Source organism: Neolamprologus multifasciatus, chromosome 7, assembly GCF_963576455.1.
Source record: "Neolamprologus multifasciatus chromosome 7, fNeoMul1.2, whole genome shotgun sequence".
Taxonomy (NCBI): Eukaryota; Metazoa; Chordata; class Actinopteri; order Cichliformes; family Cichlidae; genus Neolamprologus; species Neolamprologus multifasciatus.
Window position 1 is genome coordinate 64,740,014 of NC_140445.1, and position 23,887 is coordinate 64,763,900.

The 23,887-nt window shown below is 42.9% G+C and overlaps 2 protein-coding genes across 5 annotated transcripts in view; one reads left to right on the top strand and one right to left on the bottom strand.

Annotated features, from left to right (window-relative positions):
* fgd4a (FYVE, RhoGEF and PH domain containing 4a) overlaps window positions 1–2,945 on the top strand; it is a 63,115-nt gene extending 60,170 nt beyond the window's left edge. Inside the window, exon 18 of the mRNA XM_085165077.1 lies at window positions 6–2,945. Within this exon, the coding sequence (XP_085021203.1) occupies window positions 6–269 (264 nt within the window). The 3' untranslated portion in view covers window positions 270–2,945. The remainder of the gene's footprint in view (window positions 1–5) is intronic.
* On the bottom strand, window positions 2,080–23,752 carry nup205 (nucleoporin 205). 4 transcript variants are annotated; one of them, XM_085165064.1, is made up of 42 exons: window positions 23,547–23,752; window positions 22,883–23,025; window positions 22,560–22,731; window positions 21,600–21,744; window positions 21,148–21,307; window positions 20,736–20,964; window positions 20,477–20,641; window positions 20,199–20,374; window positions 19,914–20,030; window positions 19,667–19,804; window positions 19,386–19,536; window positions 17,858–18,063; window positions 17,593–17,775; window positions 17,191–17,241; window positions 16,667–16,876; window positions 16,316–16,553; window positions 16,041–16,230; window positions 15,787–15,907; window positions 15,461–15,539; window positions 15,216–15,380; window positions 14,994–15,118; window positions 13,324–13,438; window positions 13,027–13,176; window positions 12,805–12,876; window positions 12,545–12,702; window positions 12,377–12,457; window positions 12,102–12,293; window positions 10,775–10,976; window positions 10,580–10,678; window positions 10,279–10,424; window positions 9,931–10,122; window positions 9,712–9,833; window positions 9,396–9,528; window positions 6,500–6,626; window positions 6,310–6,383; window positions 6,029–6,157; window positions 5,677–5,803; window positions 5,393–5,565; window positions 4,520–4,649; window positions 4,203–4,331; window positions 3,986–4,062; window positions 2,080–3,807 (listed from the first exon to the last, which is right to left on the bottom strand). In XM_085165064.1, exons 1-42 carry the CDS (start codon window positions 23,572–23,574, stop codon window positions 3,655–3,657), a joined length of 5,973 nt encoding a protein of 1,990 aa, XP_085021190.1. In that variant the 5' UTR covers window positions 23,575–23,752; the 3' UTR covers window positions 2,080–3,654. The 4 variants fall into 4 exon arrangements, with proteins under 4 accessions (XP_085021190.1, XP_085021188.1, XP_085021189.1 ...); XM_085165062.1 differs by having other exon boundaries at window positions 10,279–10,427; XM_085165063.1 differs by having other exon boundaries at window positions 12,805–12,879.
* Window positions 23,753–23,887: the final 135 nt, after the last annotated feature.

The window sequence follows — 23,887 nt, forward strand, 5'->3', positions numbered from 1 at the left end:
CTCAGGATGTAAAAGCACAGTGCACCATACCCCTGCTGGGTTATTCTGTGGATGACACCGCCCGGCCCACAGACCCACCGGCGAGCTTCCACATCTCCCAGTCCAAGTCCACCCACAACTTTGCTGCTGAGACCGAGGAACTTAAGCAGCGCTGGTTGAAAGTAATTCGAGTGGCGGTGAAGGGAGAGATACCGGAACGTCCCGAGACCAACGGCAGCGGCGTGTCGGATAACAACAACACGGAGGAAGCCAGCACTGATAACACATAAGGGCTTGTTTTCTACAAACAAACATGCAAACTGCAGGTGGATTGTTCAAATAAAAAGATGGGATGTGCAGATTTATTCTGCACGCACAAAATACGAACACTTGCTATCCGTTCTGTCGTCGAATCTTTATCTTAAAGACAGCACGGGAAACAAAGTGCTGGATAAGCTGCCTCTCCTCGTGTCTCTCGTGTGTCTTTGTTAACGCCTGGATTTTCTCCTGCAAGATTCACTGCTAGAGCTGTGCTGGATTACTAACAGACACTTCTGATACAATCAACACTAGAACAGAGGGGGCCTCAGGATAGATCACCTTCCCTCAAACAGGCACTATTAATGACAGCGCAAAATCACTCTCCGTGGACTTGAGCCAGTGGACTACCGCAGACTGTGAGGATGTGAATCACAGCAGGAAAGGTGGTCCAACTAAGTCTGCTGGTGCTGTATTTCTCTGTACATGTACAGTATAAATGTTTGTTTTTCCCCTAAATGAACAGTTTTGTTTTTATGTACAGACATTAGTCAGACTTTGTTTCTATTAAATAGAAAAACCTCTAAATGTGCTATAAAGAATTTACAGTATTTCCCCTTTTTTGGTTGAGATTGTTCCAAATCTGTAACAGTGATCATGTGGTTGGATAATGATGGTCCCATCTCTCCTCTTAAAAGCAAAAGAAAGTTTTAACCTTTTAATTTGAAACAAATTTACAGATGAAGCAACATTAACGTGTAAAGATGGATTCTGTTAGAAGTAGAGCTCGATGGATGCAGTGTTGCCAACTCCTCAGTAAGGAAAATCGCTATTGGTTGTCCTAAAAGTCGCTAAATGACGTCATCACCTAATTTGCATAATTGGTCATGCTAATGTAATTGTAACCTACGTTGTTGGAGAGAGAACTAACATCCTGGAAGAGACATAAAGTGAGTAAAAAACGTCCTAAATGCATTTAGAGTTTATTTAGAACTACAAATAAATTTATTTTAGCAATTATTGTTTTTTTTAATGTCACGATTCCAACCCTGCACCTTAATCCGGGCTTGGACCGGTGTTGTGCCAAATTAGGTATCCCCGACAGAATTTGTTTCCCCTGCGTCGGGAGCACACGCTGGACTGTCCAAATCACGGACAAATAGTATCCCACGTTGTTGATTTTTAGTTTACAAACACTTCTTATAATGACTAACTACTCCTGACATTTTTGAGATGTTAGCTCTTTATACAACGATAGTGGGATACAAATAATATCAGGCTGATCCTGCCACAATTTGTTCCCCCTGTGTAAATCACGGACAAACAGTATCCCACATTGCTGATTTTTCGTTCACAAACACTTCTTATTATGACGCATTACTCCTGAAACTTTGGAGGATTTAGCTCTTTATATAGTAAAGTTATAGGAGAATAAAAATAGTTATCAGCCAAAACGTTAATGGTTTGTTAAAAATAATCCCATCTGATACCCGTGAGCAATAAATATATAATTATCTGTTGTAACCCTCAAACTGAATGGTAATGTAACGATACTAATTTTTCACTTTTTCACAAAATGAAAAATCAGTACTTCTTGGTGCTCCCAGCACAGGGGAAACAAATTCTGTCGGGGATACCTACTTTGGCACAACACCGGCAAAAGTGACCGGAAATAGGTGGAGTTACTCTGTGTGTGTGTTTATAAGTAGTTTTAAACCTTGTGATCCACAAAACAGCATAAGAGTAAAAGAAGAACTGACTGCGTTACAGCACCCGCTGCTTGTTGAGAGTAAAAGCGATATGCGCTTTCACGTCTTTTTTTTTTTTTAGAAAAAAAGTCGCTAGGGGGTCTGAAAACTCGCTAAATATAGCGACAAAGTCGCTAAGTTGGCAACACTGGATGGATGCGATTTTTAATCCTATGACACGTTTTTAATGGAGTGTATAATTCCAGTGTTGATATATAAGATGCTATTTTTATATATGTCCAGTTACAGCAGTGTTTTTTCACAAAATAGTTACAATACTGTGAAGACTCCGTTCGACATGCTCGATGCATTTCTAAACCTCCCCCGAGCAACGTTACCTGCAAATGTACACGACAGAGACGTGAGCTTGTTCACAGGAAGAGGAGCAGGGATCATCATTATCCACGTGTCAGGGTTTCTGTTTGGATGCATATGCAGCACAATCGGTTTAGCAAGCTGGTGCAACAACTGTAAATGTGTTTTTAATGCTGTAATTAATTTTATTATTTAAAGTAATTTATAGACTACGCGAGCATGATCTGTTAAACCTGGGACACATTTGTTTCCATGTGTCAGCTGAGAAGAGCAGTCGGTACATCCTTTTTTATTTTAAGATTATTTTCTTCTTTTTCCACCACCAACCCATGAAATGTGTCACAGAGATCAGTCACAGTCCACGACGGACTGTGGTGAGGAAATGTGCCTATATTTTCCACAGCGTCCCCCCCCCCCCCCCTCCCTGTGCTCAATGCTGGTGCTCACCTCTCTGAACTATTTCCGCCCCCAGTCGCCTGTATTCAAATAAAAACTAAGAGCACAAAACTTCTGTCTGCTAGATCTGAATGTAAAAGCTAGATTTTTATGCGTCCTCTCGTCCCTTTCCCAAAGGTTTAAGAATCTACGCACTTTACGGTCTTATAAAGTGTACCTTCAGAGAAAATAAAAGGGAGATTAAATGACTCGTGGAGCTAGCTTTGTTGACGCTAGAATGCCTGGTGTACGGTGTGTTTCAGTGTGACGCTTGCCCACTTCTGTCAGCTATTGTGATGCTACTTTCACAAAGAGCATCTTGTTGTTTTGGTTCCTGGTTTTGCTTCTCCTGATAAGAAGTTTGAAATGAGTAAACCCAGACGTGCATGTAAAAATAGGTGAAATCAGTCACTGCGTCAACATCTTTGTGATGTGCGTGATAAGCTGTTAGAAAAACAAAAAAAGCAGCGTGAAAATGTCACTGAAAGAGTCAAAGCTTGAAAAACATTTCTATTAATACAGGCTAATCAAATGTCAGCAGACGGTAACCCATTAAAAATAAAAGGTGCCCGTAGCCACTGTCGTTTAGGACGTTTATGGAGCGAGGAAGGTGAGAACTGGACATTTAACCGATTTAGAAAAAGAAGTTTATTTTCACAAAAATCATCCGAACAAACAAGAATATCAAACAGTTTAACAAGTAAAAATTTCTTCTGCTTTTTCTCCACATTCTCAATTCCTCAAATGGTGCTACTTGCACTGTGAACGTAAGCATGATCGAAATTGACACTACGAGTTATAGAAGAGGAAGGTCGGGTCAGTAGAAAGGAGTGACGTTGCCAGACGTGAAGTCCTTAGCAGTGTTCTGGTTTTGCCTGTTATGAAGGCAGAAGTTCAAACTGACGGATCTTGGCCAGTCTCAGCTTTTGGGCTGTCGCAGCAGGCCGCGGATCCTGCGGACCAGAGCCTGGATAAACGTATAGCGAGAGCGGACCTGGCTGTACGAGCCCTCCACCTCCAGCAGCTTCCTCTGCAGGGCCTCCCCAAATCCTGCAGCCATGTCGCTTTTCAGCTGCAATCACACAGACAAGAGAAAGAGATTAATTCCAGGCTAAAGGAAAAACTTGATGAAAATCTCCATTTAAAAAATGCTTATGGTTTAGGCCGAGGCTTAATGCATGGCTAGTTAACTGCCCCAGAATGTACAACTGTGTGCAAGAGACTCATACCAGTTTACAGGAATTTCTTACCAGATCTAGATCTTGTTGGCCGACTCTGGATAGGCTTAGTCCTCGGCCTCCGCTGGCCTGCAGCCCGCTGAATGAGTCTAAAGAATTTGAACATACAGAAATGTTCATGTTTACTCCACCAGGGATCATACAGTGTTTATGCCACATCTGCTCTCAATAACCAAAAAGTGCAATGAACCTATTATTGGGATGTGTTCTCTGTAACATGTGCCCCTACCATCCGCGAGGCGTGATCTGTATAAAGTGGATCCAGGCAGCAGCGAGTCTTTGGGGTCAGTGGGTATACAATGCAACAAGTAGTACTCCAGGTGACGCCACAGCACGAATAAGCACGTCTCAATCACATCTAAGCAGGAGGCAGGTCAAGGCTGTCCACAGCTTCTCATGTGGCATTTTTTTAAATAACTAAGATAATCAAACACTATAAGGCACAGAAATGAAGGACAGAGGCAGTTTCAGCGTAGCATTTATCATTCCTGGTTTCATCTTGTTAATCCCATTTCTACTAATGTGTCTGCGAGGGGCAAAGGATACAGGAGCACAAGGCCAGCAGCTTGGCTCTGTTGTTGATGAGCTGGACCAGTCGTCTCTTGGCCAGTAAGCTCCTCTGCACTGATGAGATTTTCTCCACTCCTCCTGGGCCTGAAACCAGGCCTTGGCACAACTACAGAGAAAAGGTGGTTAGAACTGAGGGCTAACGCTAACAATCAAAACGTATGCAGGATGTGCAAGTTTATTTGGTAAACTGACGGTGGTGAGGTTATATCTCTATATACACTGTTGCATCTATCTATTACTAGAGGTGGGAATCACCATACATCCCACGATACGATATTATTGCAATTTTTAAAAATATTTTGCGATATTCAGATTCTGTACATAAAGGTAAACTTTATCAATATTCATTTTCTCTAATATCAAAGTCTCACACTCAGTCTTTCTCTCATTTCAGTTTTATTGTTGACAAACTGAACGGTTTGTATTACAGTCTAGTCCAACTTAACTGAATCAACCATCTGGTACAATTATAGCTATTCTGAACTATGCAGTTTATGAAAACTATGCAGCCCCTTCAGCAACTGAAGAATTTGAAAGTAAATTAAAACAAAATATAATTTTACATTAAATAAAAAAGTTTTAAACTTCATTAAAATAAAACATGTCTTAAATTAAAATAAGTAAACTGTCATGTTTATTGCTGCCAAAAACAAGTTAAACACATTTGGACAGTGAAGGAATGTCAGGATTCTTGCTCAGAAAAAGGATCAACATGCTCTGAAGTCAGAGCACAAAAACCTTTTTGTAACAAAATATCGATTTCTGCTGTCCCTGTATCGATACATCATTAGCAAACAAAATATCACCATACTACACAGTATCGATTTTTCCCCCACCCCTATCTATTACCTCCTTGAGCTCCTCGGGTGGGAGCTGATCCAGGCTCTGAAGCTTTCCCAGGCTCTGCCTGTGACTTTGGTGGAACCGGAAGAAATCAGCAGCACTATTCTTGAGCAGGTACAAGACCAGACCAAGACTAGGGACCCGAGAGTAAGCCATCGATGGCACAGTGGATGAAAGGTCTTGAAAAGAGGAGGAAGAGTCTATCGTTAAACTGAAAGTGCTAAGCCACATTAACGATTAGCATGAGCCAAATCCTTATTCTTCATAAGTTAGGGTAGAATATCACTGACCAGTACGTGCTCCGTCCCTGCCAGCTGGCTCGCTGCCTGACGGGCTGAAGAGGCAGATGCTGAACTGAGCCTGGGCTGAGCTCTGCAGCAGGAGGGCCTGGCAGTACTCCATGATGTTAGCACAAACCTTGGGACAAAGGACAGCAGGTTCAAGTCACTGACGATGCAGAACTGATAACCCTGATTACAGAGAGAAACCTCCAGACATTTCAGTGCCTCTCTTGTGGATTTTGCCCCAAAGTGTCCACTCTACACTTGGAATACGTAAAATATAAACATGCTAACTGGGAAGCTAGCACTGAGAATACACTTTACATCTCCAGTTTTACCATTTACAGAATAACCGTCAAACCTGTTGCATGGCCACCTCCATCTCTTCTCGCCGTTCTGCTGAGTCTCCAGGCGCAGAGATCTCAGCCTGTTTTAGCAACCTGTCCCGCTCACTTCCTGCCAGACGGCCGAGCAGAGACAGACATAGGCGCTAAAAAAAAGAGAGAGAGACATTGCCACTTATGCAAATCTCACACTGAAAAGTAGACGCAGAGGTTAAAGAGGGTTGGACAAGATAAAAGTGAAAGTCAGAACAGGTTAGAACAGGTTGGTATGTAATAAAAACTAAGGGCATCATCTGACCTGGAATCTGTTAATGTGACCTTGGAACTCCATGAGCGCAGCGCTGTTGACTTCTCCGCCCATCTCAAGGGCACCTGAGACATCAAGTAGTTACTGAGTCACTGATTATAAACACGTGGTTCGCATAAGGGTGATATAACATTAAAAGCGCTTTGTGCTTTCAGTTCAGGGTGACTGCTCGTCTTTGTACCTGGCAGAGCTGTTTTACTGATGATGCCAGTAAGCAGAGAAAGTTCCTGCAAAGCTCCCATACTGAGCTCCTGGCAGCGCAGCAGGGACTGAATGGTGTCTGCATGGACGATCAGCCACTGGAGAACCTGCACACAGATATTTGTTGTTTATTATTACTCGCTTCCAAATCAAAAATCAAACTCAACGATTCATTGAGTAACTCAAATATTTAAAAAGAAAAAAACCACTTTGATCACTTTCTGCTTTGATGCTTTGTTTATTCCACGACTCAGTGGGGCTCATTCGTCCCCATATAAGCGTGAGCGTTTCACCCACATTTGCAACTAGAAATAGACCTGCAACTGAAACTTCTCTAAAGGCACACGTGCATCAAACGTACCACATCATTAAGCCCATGCAGCCCCCAGGCTTTCAACAAAAACACTGGTAACGCATCAGCAGGGCTGAAGATGACACGTCATGGTTTAACATGAATCAAGAGTCGGTCTACGCGGCAAAGAGCAAAGAGGGGGCGACGTTAAGGAGACCATGAGCTCAGGTTTAGTGTCGCCTGTTCCTGTGATCACTGTTAAAACCTTTACTTGGGAAAAAACTGGCAGGAGTCCTTAACCCTTTAAGACCTACCATAGAACCAAGTCCGCCAGAGCTTATATTATATGTTTACATGCTGTGGAGCCATTTTTGGGAGCATTTCAAGTTGCTATACATCAATACAACCATTATAGCCCAAATTATAATAATATGTCTGCATTAAGTGCATAGTAATTACATAAATTGCAAAAAAGTGCAATAAACTACAAAGAAATTGAAAATCGTTTTTGTTTTTTTAACATATATTTCTAGTTAGAGAAATTTAAGAGGCTTATCCCTCAGAACTGTAAATACAAAAAAGTTGCACAAACTAGTTTCCCACCACAGGAAATTTATTTTGAGTGTCTTCATAGTTTTATTTTTGAAATACACCAATTTTTATATACTGCAGGAAAAACGAAAATAAATATTATAATGCAAATTTGCAAAAAAGCAGCATATGCATCAAAATAAACTATTTCCAGCAGTGCAATATGAGTCCTAAGCATCCCAGAAACCACACAGAAAGTCATAAAGTCAAAGATAACTTTTAAAAACACCAGTATAGGCTCATGAGGCCTTGATGGTTAAAAAACTACATTTCCGCGAAAATGACGTCACTTCTGGTTTCGGGCAGGTCATGGCGGACATACGATAGTTCGCACTGACGTCTATTCCAACGTAGGAAGTGTTACAAACAGCTGATCGGATCAGCAAAGCGTGTTTCTGGAATATTATGTTTTTGTTGCTGCAAGTGCTTTTTATGCAGTTTTTGCAAAACTATATGTGGAAGGAAACTGTGACCGAGGACAAGCTGATGGCATAAGATGGAAGTACAACTCCTCCGGTTTCATATGCAAAAAAAATTATTGCGCTAGCTCACGTGGTTGCAGAGCTACCGGGATTTAAAAGTAGTTGCGCAAAACAGAGCGTGCCCGCTCCGACCGGTTTTAAAGGGTTAACCAAACCATCTCGTGTCACACCAAAGGAAAGCTTTGAAGCTGCTCCCATCCAACATCTACAGTAAAGCTACAGAAGTTAAATAAAAGCATGAAGATGAACTGTTAGCTTAGTCTGATACAATGTTTGACTTTGGCAGTTTGCTGAAGGCTGCAGCAGGGCTGAATCTAATCTAATCTAATCATTTCAAGGCTTTAATACCATTATTTTACAGATTCATGTAAAATATACAAAACAGGAAAAATATTATATTAAGTTCATGACATTAATATTTAAGCAGATAAAAATGAAAGCTCACCCACTAGCCCGGGACTTTCTAGGCTGGACACTGAATCATTGTTAACATCTAAACCATCACAAAGTTGTTGTTTTTTCCTGCAGCAGGAAACGTTGCATCAAACCGCTGAGAATGTCCACATGCTCGAATTTCATCATTGTAGTCATGAGATATTTCTTTAAAACCTCACACTCCCACGTGCACATGTCATTAACACGCTTAAGCAAACAGACACACACAAAAACGCACACACATCATATACAAAATGAACCTAACCGAGAAGACGTCATTTCCTCCCCTTTTGCCTTCCAAGAAAACCGCGTGAAAGCCATTTTATTTTAGGCTTTAGTTTAAGCTGCATGTATGCCTTATTTTGATTCAGCTGTTCTAGAGATTATACATCTAAGCTTCAATGTGTCCAGAACTCTGCTGCCCGTATTATCACCACATCACCCCCTCTGGCTTCATTGGCTCCCAGTCAAATATCGCACCAATTTTAAAATACTTTTGTAAATATTTAAGGCTATTCATCAACTCTCCCCTCCATATCTCTCTGATATGGTTCAGATCACCACTTTCAGCTGCTCTGGAATTCCCAACCTCCTGATATAAGAAATACCACTTCCTTTTCTCTTTTCAAGTCTAGACTCAAAACTCACCTGTTCAGAAAAGCTAATCCCACATAACTTTTTCCATTCTGCTATTTTAAATCGGTTTTATCTTTTATGATTTATGATTTTGTAAATTGCCTGCTGTGTACAGTGTCCTTGGCTGTTCTGAAAGGCGCTTTCAAAAAACATGTATCATTATTTTTTTGTGCAATTTTGAAAAAAAAAGAAGAAAAAAGAAAATAAAAATTACAACTATTGCAATTTCTAAAATAGAAACCAATGAGCAATTCATTTTGACATAACATAGGATTTCTTACCTGATAACTCAATAACTGATCGAATAATCAATAACTAAAATTTGGATTATTACAGCCCTACATTCAGCCGAGCAAAAGATCAATCAAACCAGAACAGGAAATCAAATAATAAACTCAGACACGTGACAAAGCTCAGGTCTAACAACGTTATACACTTACTTGTGCTGCCCCCTGCTGGTGATTTATGGAGGTGGAAGTCAGAATCACTTGAAAGAGCCTTAAGGTTGGTAAAAGAATCTGTCTGTAACGGTCCATAGGGCTGGGGATGAAGCCTGATGGGTCCCTCATCACTCTGCAAACCAAAGAGGAACAGATGCAAACATGAGGGAAACTAGAAATATAGATTTCAACAGCTCAAGTTTTCTGAATAAAGGGCAGAGTTGTTTTAAAAAGGGATATAAGATGTTTACATGTCAAATATAAGAACTTTTTAAAAAGACAGCTAGTCCTCTCACTCTCTCCTCCACATCCATACCTGTGTGCGTCGCTGTCGGGCACCATGTCAAACACCTGACACTCCATCAGCTGTGCCACCAGCCCGCAGCGCAACAGCTCCACGGCTCCCTGCCCCGTCTTAGCCACACGAGTCAGCAGAGCCTAAACACGTAAACAAGCTTGTAGCTTCACAATCTTCCCCTCATTGAGGCTGCTGTGTTCAATTTGAGAAACTAAACACTGAAAACTGTCTCCTCACCATCTTGCTTTCAAAGATGTAGAGTGGTTTGAGGAGAGGTGGCTGTGGTGTGAGCAGGCTCTGCAGCGCCACATCGTCCTGCCTCAAGCTCTCCACCAACGACCGCAGGTAGCCGCTGTTGCAAATATACAGCAGCCACTGATTCTGACGGTCAATTGACAGGATGCGGTCCAGCACGGCCATGGCCAGCATCTAACAGGGCGGGGGGGCAGAATACTTGTTAGGCTTGGTTAACATTAAAACAGAGAGGTGTTGATAGAAGCAAAAGATACTTGGCATTCCAGAAAAGCATGTTAGCATGCATCAAGATTGGGAGCAGAGAAAGCTTCATGTAGGTTTAACCCTTACTCTGCTGATTTCATGGCCGTCACAGGCATCTCGGCACACAACCTCCATCAGGGCCTTGCCGTAACTCTCGATGATCGCAAGGTTCTCCCGCTGCAGTTTGGAGAAACCATCTTCAGGAGCTGTGAGACGTTCCCACATTGCTTTGCCTGCTGCAAACACAAACATTTCCTCAGACAAACCCACTGTTCCTTTGAAATTATACTGACAGACAGTATGTCAGAAAACACCAACAATGACTTTCTTGTAAAATAAAGAGAGGTCTTATTATAACCTGCAGTGTGTGATTGCTTCTGTGTTGTACCTGTCTGCAGAGTGTCCGGTTCTTCAGGTTTCTGGGCAATTTGCAGATAATACAGCAGAGAGCCGTACAGGTGAGCGCGCAGACGCTGATATCCGCCTCCTTAAGGTGTGAAAGACATTACAAAAACGTACTGGGATCAAAGTATATCCTGAAAAGTTTCCCCGTGTGAGAAATGTGGGTTTATGAGTCACTAACCAGTAGAAAGTATAAAGTCCAGCAGCTTGCGCAGGATCAGGTGCAGGGCAGAGTTGGCGATTGACGCAAAGCCAGAGGATGCTTCTAATCCCGCCCCCTGCTGCTGCTCAGACAGCACTGATTGGCTGAGGTGAGCTGTCAGCGTGAAGACCGCTCCGGCAACAATGGGCATCAACTCCCCTGCTGCATCCTCTGATAACACCTAGACAAAGCACAGTTACAAAAACTTGAGTATTGAACACTGAGACGTAGGGATGGGTACCGGTATCCGGTGCCATGATGGCACCGGTTCTGACATAAACGGTAGTAACCAGACCGAAAAGCAGCGCACATTTCGGTGCTTTATTTTCCTGAGCTGTGATACACTTTAGATTCTAGCCAATCATTTTACGTTTCCGAGGATAGTAGGCGGGTCCAGGTACGTACGTTCTTTTAGAGCAGAGCTACAGATTAAAAATGCCCAAGGCGAAGCGGTCAAAGTCTGGCTGTACTTCACAGCAAAAGATGCAAACTCAGCAGCTGCAACAAGTGCTTTAAGCTGATACTGTGATACTGTCAAAGGAGGTAACACCTCAAATCTGATGAAACACCTGGCGACGCATAGCGTTTTTTTTAAAAGCCGAGAAATGCGCCGTATTTGATGGCTTGCTGCGAGACCTCACACCGAGCACATCTACTGCGGGTGTGGTGCCTGTTATCGACCCGGAGTTAGCAACATCCCCCAAAAACCCGAAGAGGAGAGTCCTGGTTCCTAGCCCTGCCAGTGTAGCAGAAATGATGAGGATGATGATGCAGCAGCAGCCGTTCTTCTCTGCGTGAGTAGCTTAATGTTGTTCGTGTGTAATTTACGTTGAGTAGGCTAACCACGTTATTACATTAATGCATGTAAGGTGAACTAGCAAACATCATCATAGCTACATGCGGCTCTCTTCTTGTTTGATGGCAGATACTCCCTTCACCCTGGACAAAAAGGCTAAAATGACCAAAGAAAAAGTGGAAAACAGTTAAACATGAGAGGTTTTTGGACAAAGTTTGTGTTTTTTCCATTGATTAAGCTGCTTCCAGCCAAGAGTGATACCATATATGCCCCATAGCTGCAGAAAAGGCTAACATTGTTATCTTTTTACAAAAAAACAGCTGAACATGAGAGGTTTTTGGACCAATTGTGTGTTCTCCATTCTTTAAGCACCGGTTTGAGCACCGTTTAAGCACCGTTTCAAAAGTGGCACCGGTATCGGATAAAACCTAAACGATACCCATCCCTACTGAGACCAGTTCCTTATTGGACAGAACTGGATATTACTGCTACACTGACGTGATCACTGACCTTATCGTGCAGGTCCAGCAGCAGATCCCTGATGATGAGCTGCCGCTCATCAGCAGATATCAGATCAGCTGGGCAGGCAGTCAGCAGCGTCTCCACCAGACTCCTCCAGGACTGCAGCGCATGCCGCTTTGCACTCAGGCTCCGACGGACACGGTTACGCTCCACCACTTGCTGCAGGATTGAGTTCACCTCCTAAGGCAAAGTAAACAGCAAATGGAATAAAATTACAGCTTTCAGCTAAAATTACAGGACGTCAGTTTGTGAGTTTCACTCACTTCCATTAACAGAGGCCTCTGTCCAATCGCTGCCATTCCCTGCAGCGCGTTCACCTCGGCGACCAGCACTCTGTGAAGCAACTGTGAGGAAAATGAAAACCAACTTCAGAGACTGAAACAACACATCAGATCAAGAAAATACATTAAACATCGTATCTGGAAACGTACCTTAACGTTGCACACAGTATGTCCCTGCTCATTGACGTGCTCACAGTTGGAGATCACCTGCTCGATCTGGGTGCGTTCAAAGAAGTCCAGCTGCAGCAGCTCAGGCATATCCTGGCTGAATTCGATGGCATCCAGCACGCTCAGTAACTTCCTGCGCACTGATGATGAAAAGCGAGACAATCTGGGGTCATTCTTAAAAACTCCTCACATGTATTCTTCTAATATTTTTCTAAATTTGAAGGTGGACTTGTGACACGAACCTTTAGAAACGGTGTCAAAATGCAGAAAACCGCTGACTGATCTCGTCTCGTCTTCCATGCCAGATTCCCCATCTGCTAAAAAATAAAAAGCTTTTAGGTGCATATTGTAAATTTCCTTTGCAATAAACAGAACTGTCAGCTGTGAGGGCTTGAAAGCTTTCTAAAAAGATCCTTTAAGCTTTTATTTACAGCCATGGAAAGTATAGAGCAACTTTCCTTTACCTGCATGCTGAGCGTGCGGCTGGTCATCCAGCAGGAGGCTGACGAGGCGCTGTGTGTGGGAACGCTGGCGGTTGAGTGAGGTCACTCTCAGCTCGATTGCAGCCGTTTTCATGAGCCAAGACATCTGGGAGAGGGCGGCAATCTGGTTACCTGAGGAGAAGAAGGAAGAGAGAAAAAAGTGTTTTCTGTCCATTACTTCCTCCCTGCATGGATACACAACAACTCGTTTCAAATTAATGCTACTGCTTTGTTAAAACGCCTTTTATTTAACAAGGTTAGCAGGGATTCTGAGCTCACTGGGCAGGATGAAGGGCAGGTGTTGCAGGTGTGAGAACAGGAAATCCTGACTGGTCCTCAAGTAGCGCATTGTGGGTCCAGATGTGTCTGGACAAGCACACAGCTGGTAGATCACCTGAGAGAGAACGAAAACCAGACAAACACAAATTTGAAATATTCTGTAACATAAAATCCTCCTGCTAGCTGAGCTACATCTCTCACTGCAGAGATTGTGCCTCATTTAAACAGGGCTCACAAAATCGCTAGCCCGACGTCCCGGGGCTAGCGATTTTTCTGTTCGGGCTACCAAAATCCATCTCAGCCCTGCCCGTCAGGCTGTCAAAGGAAGAAAAAAATATGTCAATGCTTTTGCATTTTTTGGCAAACGCAGCTGTCAGTATGTGACATATTGAAATCGCGTTTGAATTTCCGCTTGTTTTTTGCTTCACTTTCACTTTGCGATGGCGCAAACTGTGAATAGAGAGCGGCAGCTACTGACTGGTGAGTGACAGATTAATTGCGCACCAATTCCTCTGACATCGTCTTATCACTCATTAGCTTCAAACGTGACAAGTGAAATCTCCCGCAGCAAGCTTAAACATGTGATACAGGTTGATTGCACAGAGAACCAACCAACCAGGGAGGGGGGCAGATGGCCGGCCCTCCCTGAGCCTGGTTCTGCTGGAGGTTTCTTCCTGTTAAAAGGGAGTTTTTCCTTCCCACTGTCGCCAAAGTGCTGCTCATAGGGGGTCATATGATTGTTGGGTTTTTCTCTGTATCTATGAAGCGCCTTGAGGCGACTTTTGTTGTGATTTGGCGCTATATAAATAAAATTGAATTGAATAGAATCGCTGATCATTATGCAAGTGCCTTTGTAAAAGCAGATGGATTTACGCAGGTATTTTAGTTCTGCAGAGCCAAATAAGACAGGTGAGGGTGAAGAAAGGACAGCCAATCAGAAAAGCCGATCACAAAACGGAAAAGATATGACAAATCAGGCTATGAGGCAAAAACAAAAGCGCAGCTTTTTTTGGTTTCATGGACAAAAGAATTTCTGTGGCTGGAATATGACGAGATAAATAACATCATGTTCTGTCGGGTGTGTCTTGAGTTTCCCTCGATTTCTGAGTCGACAAGCACCTTTGTTACTGGGACCAGTAACTTTAAGAAAGACCCCATTAGAACCCATGAGAAATGCTCAGTCTGCAGCATCTTTCCCAGAACAAACGCCAATTACAAAAAAACTACTAAAAATAAACCAAACACAACAAGAAGTCCAGAAGAAACGCAGAAGAAAAAGCTGTTTAGAACAGCGTGATGTTGCAAAGAGTGAACAACCTTTGGCAATTTAACAGCCTTTGCAAACAAAGCAAATGGCCTCGATCTTGGTTCCACTTGCCTCTGACCCGTGACTTCAGTGGAAATGTCAGATTGAGGATCGGACACAGACTGATTCATGTCCTACAGTTCTTACAAGTTCATAGAAATTTCTGTTCAATTAGAACCAAATATTTGAGTTGATGATTGTATTTTTTTTTTTTTACAGTTGTTGTAATTTGTGCTTTAACAATTTTTTAAGTCAATCAAAAAATTGTCCTCTTTTCTTTCAGGCTACTTAAATTTATTTTGGGCTACCAAAAACTGAAGAGTGTCTGTCCAAAGGGCTACCAGAGATTTTTGAAAAATATTACCTGGTAGCAGAGCTCAGCCAGGTGCGGCGCCTGCTGTGTGAGTGCAGGTCCCGATCTTTTCTCTGTGCCTCTCTGCAGCCGACTCAGGATGGCGTGCAGGCAGCTACGCGGGCACCCTAACACACCTGTAAGACAAACACACTTGAATCATCCACTTAATCCATAAAAGGTTCAAACAGTGTTAAACATCATAACTGCTACCAAAATGAACCAAACTCTCACCCGGGTCCTGCAGATTGGTTGACGACACAGGCTTCTTCACTTCATAGCCCAAAAGATAAAGGGCCAGATTTGGTGCCTTCAACTCCAAAGACGTAATGAGCAGGTTCAAAATATGGATCTGGGTTTCATGCCGGATCCTTGCCACCTTCTTTTGTGAGTCTACGTCTGAAAGTTAGTATTTAAGGTATAAATGAGTAAGTCTGAGTGTGACAGGTTTAATAATTGATAGGTGAAGATCATCTCACCATCTTTCTCTGTGCCCTCCTCTGCGTCTTCATTGTCCAGACACTCCACAAAGCCTGCCATGAGCTTGTCACTTACAGCCTGAAGTGGAGACGTTTAAATTAACGTCTGCTTTAACACAGCTAACGCTTACATGCACACAGTAAAAACACCCCAAGGTTTCATGAAACCTGTTCAAGTCATCTTGAAAATTTCAATACTGTTCGAGCCGTTTTCTTACACAGATCGAATTTACTAATATATATGAAAGACAAACGAGTTTATATCGAGGCAACTGTTGTTGTCAAAGTATGACACGTGTTTCCAGACTGCCCAGACTTGGACGTACCTGGTCATGTGTGAAGTCTCCCACCAGCCTAATCTGAATGTTTGGGTAGTTGGCGATACGACGCAGAATCTTGGCGCTCTGGAAGGCGGCCTCTGGGTTTGAGCTGCTGTGGTAAAGATACCTGCCAAAGACAAACGGCAGAGTTCAGAACTGTGCTGCAAAGACTGAGTTATAAGCTTTACTGAACATCCAACATTAATAAAAAGTGAACAAAAATACATTACAGTTCAAACATTATTTTTAAAAAAATTTACCTCGCAATGTTGACAATGTGATCAGCCCTTCTGGTTTGAGGGCTGACGCCTTGGAGGAGCTGCTCCAGGGGAGAAACCAGCAGAGAGGCCTGGCTCTCCCTAAGGAGATCCATGAACACTGCTTCCTTCTGCAGAGCCAAGTCCAAAAGGCACAAGCAGTGCAACACTGCAGACTCCAGGTGCTTTTTACCTGTAAGGGCAGAGTGATGCACTCTTCTGTCAGAGCAAAGACACAAGTTCTCTCCATTTCCTAACAGTGGTGCATGCTTTCTCACCGGGGAAAGGTGCATAGGTGTCCAGCTGGCGGACCCCCTCCTCCAGCAGGCTGAGGCAGAGTGCCAGCATGGGCGAGTCATTGAGCAGGTGGAACATGATGCTGTGGCCCGGAGGCTTATGGGCCGGGACCTGCTCACCCTGCAGCTCCACAATCTCCTGGACAAAGTCAGACGGCTGGGGCTCGTAGTCCCGCAGCAGCTTGTGGAACACCTCGAGGACAGAGTCGGCTACCTCCCACTGGGAGATGGCAACGAAATTAAATGTGGGGGGACAAAATGAGCAGATTTACACACAGTTAAAAGTGAATCTATGTTTCGTGTCTACACCTCGACGCTAGGAGGGAGCATTACCTTCTCAGCAGGGCGACGATACGCTCTGGTGGGGAAGGGGAGGAACACAGAGTCACGCAAGAAGTTCAAGTAGGGCTGAAAGCCGGGCACACGCAGCCCTGCTCCTAAATTAACGGGCAGGCTTCCCTCCACCAAGGTGCTGATCAGGTGGCAGAAAGATCGTGTCAGTGGGTACTCCTCACAGCTCGACTCGATCTCATTCAGCTCCACCTGATGGCCGTGAAAATAATTCACAAAGTTTGAGTCACGTCCCTCTTTTTACAGGATGTTTAGCAATCGATCAAATTAAAGTAAAACTTTTAGTCTCCGGCTGTTTTACTAATCTATGATTAGATCTGTAACGGCCCAATTACAGCAGACCTGCTCAGAGCACCGATTTTGTAAACAGAAGAACATTTAAAGAGAAATCAGACCAATAACCCGTCTGCACTGTTTTTCTTTACAACAAGACGGGCGTAAATGTCTCCCTCTGACCTCTGACCGTTACGCTTGCTGAAAAAACAAAAACACAACTAAAATCTCACCTCTATCCCTGCTGCTTGTCTCTGTCCGGGGGCTCGCACCGTCTGAAGGATCTGTTTGACAACAAATGAAAACAAAATGAGAAGCTTCAAAACACAAAGTTACAGATAGAAACACAAGAGTGACGATGTTTTGTTTTCTGGAAATTAGGTTTTAAGAAATGGCTGCAATCATGAGGACTGGACATGTGCATGTTTACAGCATCTTATAGTCATTTCAGTGGTGAGAGCATTGCTGCTGACAGCTTTAGTGCAGAAATTAAGCTTAACATGTAGAGAAATATTGTAAGAGTAGAAAGGGAGTCTGTGACTTTCTGATATTATCATAATTCATATTTTATTTGCACATGACAAATTATGTTGACCCTATTAGTGTTTTAAAAATAAAACATTGTTCTGTTTCACCTGCGTGTACTCCAGCGACTGCCAGAGTGAAGCAGCGATCTCCGGTGACTTTCCAAACGCTGCCAGGCAGTGCAGGAGCTCAGCTTTCAGGACGGGGGGAACGCTGCACTGAAGCAATCCCAACATCACGACAACTGGGGTCCACTGGGGATGCTCGCACAAGGCCAGTCGAGCATTTTCACTCTAGAGAAGACAGAAATAAACATCTGACTTTGTGGTATTTTACACCCACGTAGCAGCACAGATTCATGCCTTTGTGGCATACCCATGTGATGATGGTGGTGAGCAACTGCAAAAACGAGGTAAGTCCTTCCATCTCTCTTTGGGTGATGCCCCTGAGTGGCGGGTGGCGGTAGTGAGCCGAATCTGGATTTGGGAGGTCTCGTCGCAGGTTTTCATGGTAGAGCATGAGCGAGTGAAAAAAATGTTCCCAGGACACCGGACTGCCTGAAACTCCCTGGATGTTGTCACCTGAACAAGATTAGCATGCATTAGACAACACTACAGTACACGCTGATAAGGTTTTTGATTTAATAATAATTACACATAATAATGAACCCAGACAGTATTCTAATGGTGTAAATAAAAAAATTAAACATTTAAATGTTGTTTTGTTAAAAAAACAAAACAAAACACATTATTATTATTACAACATAATGAAGTTCCTTTTGTGGAAAGGCTTAACTTCAAATTGAATGTGTTGGTTTCAACTGAAATATCACTAGAGCTGCCACAAACGATTATTTTGATAGTCGACTAGTCACAGATTATTTTTGCGATTAGTTGACTAATCAGATCATCATCCATTGGACGTAAAACCTACAGCTTATTGCACCAGCAGCATCTGCTCTTATATAACTATCATTAGCTTACAGCTTTAAGTGTTTAAGGTATGTGCTAACTAAAAATAAAGACAAGATGATAGTTTATTAAATTTTAATGAAATTTGCAGATTGTTTCGGTGAAGTTTAATAAACTCCTTGCTATCTAAAATATAACAGGACACCGGAGTAAATTCTCGAGCATCTCACACTTCTGATAATCAGCTGTCTGCTTGACGTGTATTCAGCTGTGTAAAAACTATAACTTTAATCTCAGCCAAACCGATTTACTCAGGAACAAATAAAATACTGAAAAAAGCCAAACAATAACATTTTTAAGTTATCTAAGTGACTTGTAAATAATGTTTAACCTGAGTAGCGAAAGACAGCGGTGGGTTTGAAAACGATTTGCCGGGAGTCCGGTGTTCTCACGGCTCTAGTTAGCCTAGCCCCCGGCTAGCTATCGAGCTAGTGGCTAACAGACGTCTCCGAAAACGTCGGAGCGCTTTTGAAAATATGTGGTGTCTTGATAAACTGAGCAGATATTTGAGGTTTACACAGCTACATTCTCACCTGAAAATATGTTAAACGTTTATTTTGTGACCCAGAAAGAATAATAAGAGTAATATTAAAACTAACTAGCTGCCGCCATTGTTGGAAACTGAGCGAGGCCGCGCTATGAATTCTGGGACACTGCTTCTTCTTCTTCTTCGGGGTTTAACGGCAGCTGGCATCCTTGTACATGCAGTGCTGCCATCTTCTGTTTCAGTCCGTTATTACACTCTTAAATCCTACTACTTATTCCTGCGTCTTTTGTGATCTTACAAAGCTTCAAACGACGCGTCGACTATTAAATCAGTCGTCGACGATTTTGACAGTCGACTTAATCGTGACTAGTCGACGTAATCGTGGCAGCCCTAAATATCACTAAAAAAAAATAATAATAAATTCTATAAAGCAATTTAGTCTTACTGTGTGCTGCCCCGTTGGTCTTAAGCAGGCTGAAGCAGTAATGAGCACACTGAGGGCCATTGGCAAGTCCTTTTAACATACGGAGATAGGAGATGTAGAGGGTGGACGGCAGAAGGTCTCCCATCTGACGTACAAACTTGGACAAAACCACCTGTGTCAAAAATCACAAAATATAAAAACAGCTTTAAAATAAAAGAAGCAACGGACACACACACCCCTCCTCCCCAAATCTAAATCAATTAGACAATCAGTAACAGTAGTCACAAAAACATGAACCCTACCTGTTTATGTGGAGGTCTTTGCAGGGCCATTCCCAGATAAGAACCCTGCAGGGAGCTGTGTTGAAGAGACTCGGTGGGACACCAGAACTCCAAACCCAGCTCTAATCCAAATGTGTCCTTGCTGTAAAACTCCCCTATCTGAAAACACAAACAAAAATTCTCATCGATCAGTAATAAAAGGTTAGAGGTAATATTGCCTCATATGTATATATGGATATGTAAAACAAAACAAAACAAAAACGCTAACCAGGATCATGAGGTGGTCCAAGTCCTTTCGCAATGACGACGGCAGCTCGCTGTCCATCTGTAAGGACATGTGCACGAGGCGGGCATCCTCATCGGCACGGTTACGAAGCTGCTTCACCTGCAAAAAGCCAAAATACGCTTGTTGCATATTTAAATTAAGATGCAAAAATAAATAAATAAATGAAATGTGACAATTCCAGAATGTTGAATCTGATAAGTTAAAAACCACATGATAGTTTTACATGTCAGTCTTAAGTTAAAAGCATGCACCTGCAGCATCTCTTACCTTCATTGGCATAAGAGCCAGAAAGTCTGTGATGAGTGAATGGACGCGGCGGATGTAAAACTCTTCCTGGGAAAAACTCTCACATCCCAGAATGCCCTCTTTCATAAACAGGAAGACATCGCCCAGGAGAGCCTGATCAGCCAGAGCCTCATCTGCCTCGGTGAACTCAACCAGTGCTGCACAAAAACACACGTACGATAACATGAAATGGCTGTTATCTCAGAAACGTAAGAATTAGAAGGGCATTTTAATGGAGACTCAAGGAATGCAGTGCTTACCTGAGCCCTGTGGCAGCTGGGAAAGGACTCTCAGCAACAGAGCCCACGCCAGTCGACACACGGCCTGCAGCCCCGGAAGCTTCCATGGTTGGCTGTCCATCAGGCGACTGTGCACGGCAGACACATACTGCCTTTCTGTCAGCAATGGAAGTGCCTGGAGCAAATCTGGAGGAAAACACGTGCAGGCAGATGGTTTTTGGAATCAGTGATTTCAACAGGAAAAAAAGAAAGAAAACCAAAACCATCAACACGAACTTACCATCTCTATCTTCAGTCCCCTGCTCGATAAAACTAACATCCAAGCAGTAGAGCAGTGCCATAACCAGAGCCAGGCTAACACTGTCCAGTGAGCCATCAGCCTGAGCTGTAACTGTCTCCAGGTGGCCAATGAGTGCCAGAGTGTCATCTTTTGACAGGGGTGATTGGCAGGTCCATGAAAACAGGCTGTCTGCAAGCGCCTGTCGGCATTCCTTGATGAGGTCTGCAACCTGGTGACAGATGCAGAAACTACATGTAATCCATATTTTCCATAATCCACTCTGCATTCCTGCACTCGATGTTTCTATGTTGAGAGAATTAGTGGCACTGTATTGTTCCTTTAACACTGGAAAAACAAAACAAAGCAATTTGAAGATCTTTGGTTAAAATGTATACAAAAGATTACTTCACACCTCCTTCCTGTGCTTTTCGTTGCCCAATCCGCGTTCTTTCTGCAGTCGCTCAAACTCACGCGTCACGCTTATCTCTGACACCAAAGTTAGGATGCGTTTGCTCAGACCTTGGCTCATGAGCTCATCTGTAAATCGTGTTGTCAAAGCCACCAGCTCTCCACTGAAGGAGAAAACAAATGACATAAGATTCAAATAGAATAGAATAGAATAGAATAGAATAATCCTTTAATTGTCCCTCAAGGGGAAACTTGGATGTAACAGCAACCAGAAAGACACATATACAAACAAACAGTACACAAGACACAGAACAGAAACATACACAATTTTTACATATTTACATGAAGGGCAATGGTTACCAAAAAATAAAAGCAGGACAAAAACACCTTCATCATACGGGACTTTAACAGCATTTATCAATGTTTCATTGTACTACTGTTAGACACCGTTATTACCTAAGATCCAGGGTGAAGGTCTTGCCCTGTCGTGACTGAATGAGTGTGCGCAGAGAGTTGGCCATACAAAGTTTTCCATCCCAGTAAAGTAACACGGCCACTAGGCCTCGTGTCAGTCCTGGAAAATAGGGCTGCTGCTGTTCACCTGGAGAGAGATGATTACAGAAAAGAAACAGAGCTCAATCTCAGTGCTTGATCAGGACAATCCATACACTAGAACCTGCTACACAATTAAAGCAAAGAAGGACTCATCCAGGCTGGAAAAACTGATCAGGAAGGCTAGCTCTGTGGTCGGCATGAAACTGGACACTCTGGTGTCAGTGGCAGAGAAAAGGACACTAAAAAAACTGCTGGACATTATGGACAATGCTGGGCATCCTCTGCACACGGCCATAAACAACCAGAAGAGTCTGTTCAGTGACAGGTTGCTTCTCCCAAAGACAAGAACCAAGAGACTTAAAAACTCCTTTGTCCCACACGCCATCAGACTGTTTAACTCCTCTCTGGAGGGGAGAGGGAGGGGAGACAGGGGGGCAAAGGAGGGGGGAACAACTAAGCTGTAGTGCCTCTTCACTTCACTGTGCAATTACCCTTTGTGCAATACTTTTTGTCAATAATCAGCGGTGCAATAGACTTCCATACTTGAAATGTGCAATTCCACTTGTATTTTTATTTTATTCCTATTTATCCCCTTTGTATATTTTATCTATATATGTCTCTGTATTTATATATGTGTGTATATATATATATATATATATATATATAATATTCTGTAACTCTGTAACTTTTGTCGGTGCTGTGCTTTTTTGGAAACCGAATTTTCCCAGAGGAACCCACCCGAGGGATTAATAAAGTTTTATCTTATCTTATCTCTTATTAACTACAGTGACACTTTACCTATAAGATGAAATGGAATTAATTTATGCTGAATAAAGTTGGGGGGTTTTCCCTTCATGTTACCTGCCAAGAGAAGCTCCAAAGCTGCCAACTCTCCAATGTCAAAGAGATCACTGAGGATGAAAGCCTCTGTCAGAAGCTGTTCGGGAAGGAGCCGTGACCCCTGCTGACCTTGGATGGCGATGCCTTCTGTGCTGGCTTTACGCACTTTCTCTCTTTGCTCTGCACTTTTTGGCTAAAAATGAAGAGAAGACAAGACGCTGTTGACATCAGAGTCTCGGAGGACAGACTGTAACTACAAGCTACACATTGGGGAAAAAAAACACCTGTGATCTGCATGTGTGAGAAATGACAGTGTTTTAAATGACCTATTCATGCCATCTTACCGGGTTCTTAAAAAGTGACAGAAAGTGAGGTTTGTGTTTCTTCAGCTGTAGGTCTAGGAGGTGAACACTCTCGGGCTGTCTCCTTAACACAGCTCCGTCCACTGTCTCCCAGAGCTCCTTCAGTGGCCCCCACAGACTGGCTCCTGACGGAGTAAATACGCTTCAGATGTTTTGGGTCGTCACACAAGTATGCAAACAACTAATTTCTAGTCATTTCGAGTTAATTTGCTATAACCATGCTTGTTAACACCACTGCGGCATTTTGCCTATCCTACAGACACCATAAAAGATTCCAGAAGTGTAGTACAGACACTTCTTTGCCCGAGTTGTTAGTTTCACTTTTATTTCAAGCCGGTCGGCTGATCTATCAGACAAGTCGTGTCATCCCTCCCTGCTATTTCAGGTTGAGTGTGGGAATTAGTTCGGTGTAAATGAGTAAAACTAATTTGTTATTTAACCTCAGCTAACTTAACGTCTATTTGCTATGGGCAAGGCTAAGCTATGTTAGCCTGACAGACCCAACAACATGTGGTCAAAACATATAATAAACGACAAATCTGCGGCCAAGAAGCGCATATATCTGCGCTTCAGTGCATAACAGAGGTTGAGATTTGATGCAATAATTAAACAAAATCCAATTATTTAATAAAATATACACCCTTACCCGAATTTACCGCCATCTGCGCCGCCATGATACGCTCCCTAAGTTGGGCAGAAGCTTCTGGGTTTGTGCCGGTGTGAAATTTAAAACGAGAACTTCTGTAATGCTTTGGTCACTTTTAGTGAACAACGAATCTATCAGTCCTAATTTAATGTCCTCGCTGGTTAGTTGAGTAGATTAAATATCTTAGAAGATTTCATGATTATGTGGGCTCTTTTCAGGCGGGGTCCTCCGAATGATGGCCCCGTCCTCATTAGCAATTATGGGAATTGTAGTTCTTGTAAGTTAAAGCGTTGAAGGCATTTAATTAAATCTACAATCTGTAAACTTAAAAAAAAAAAGAA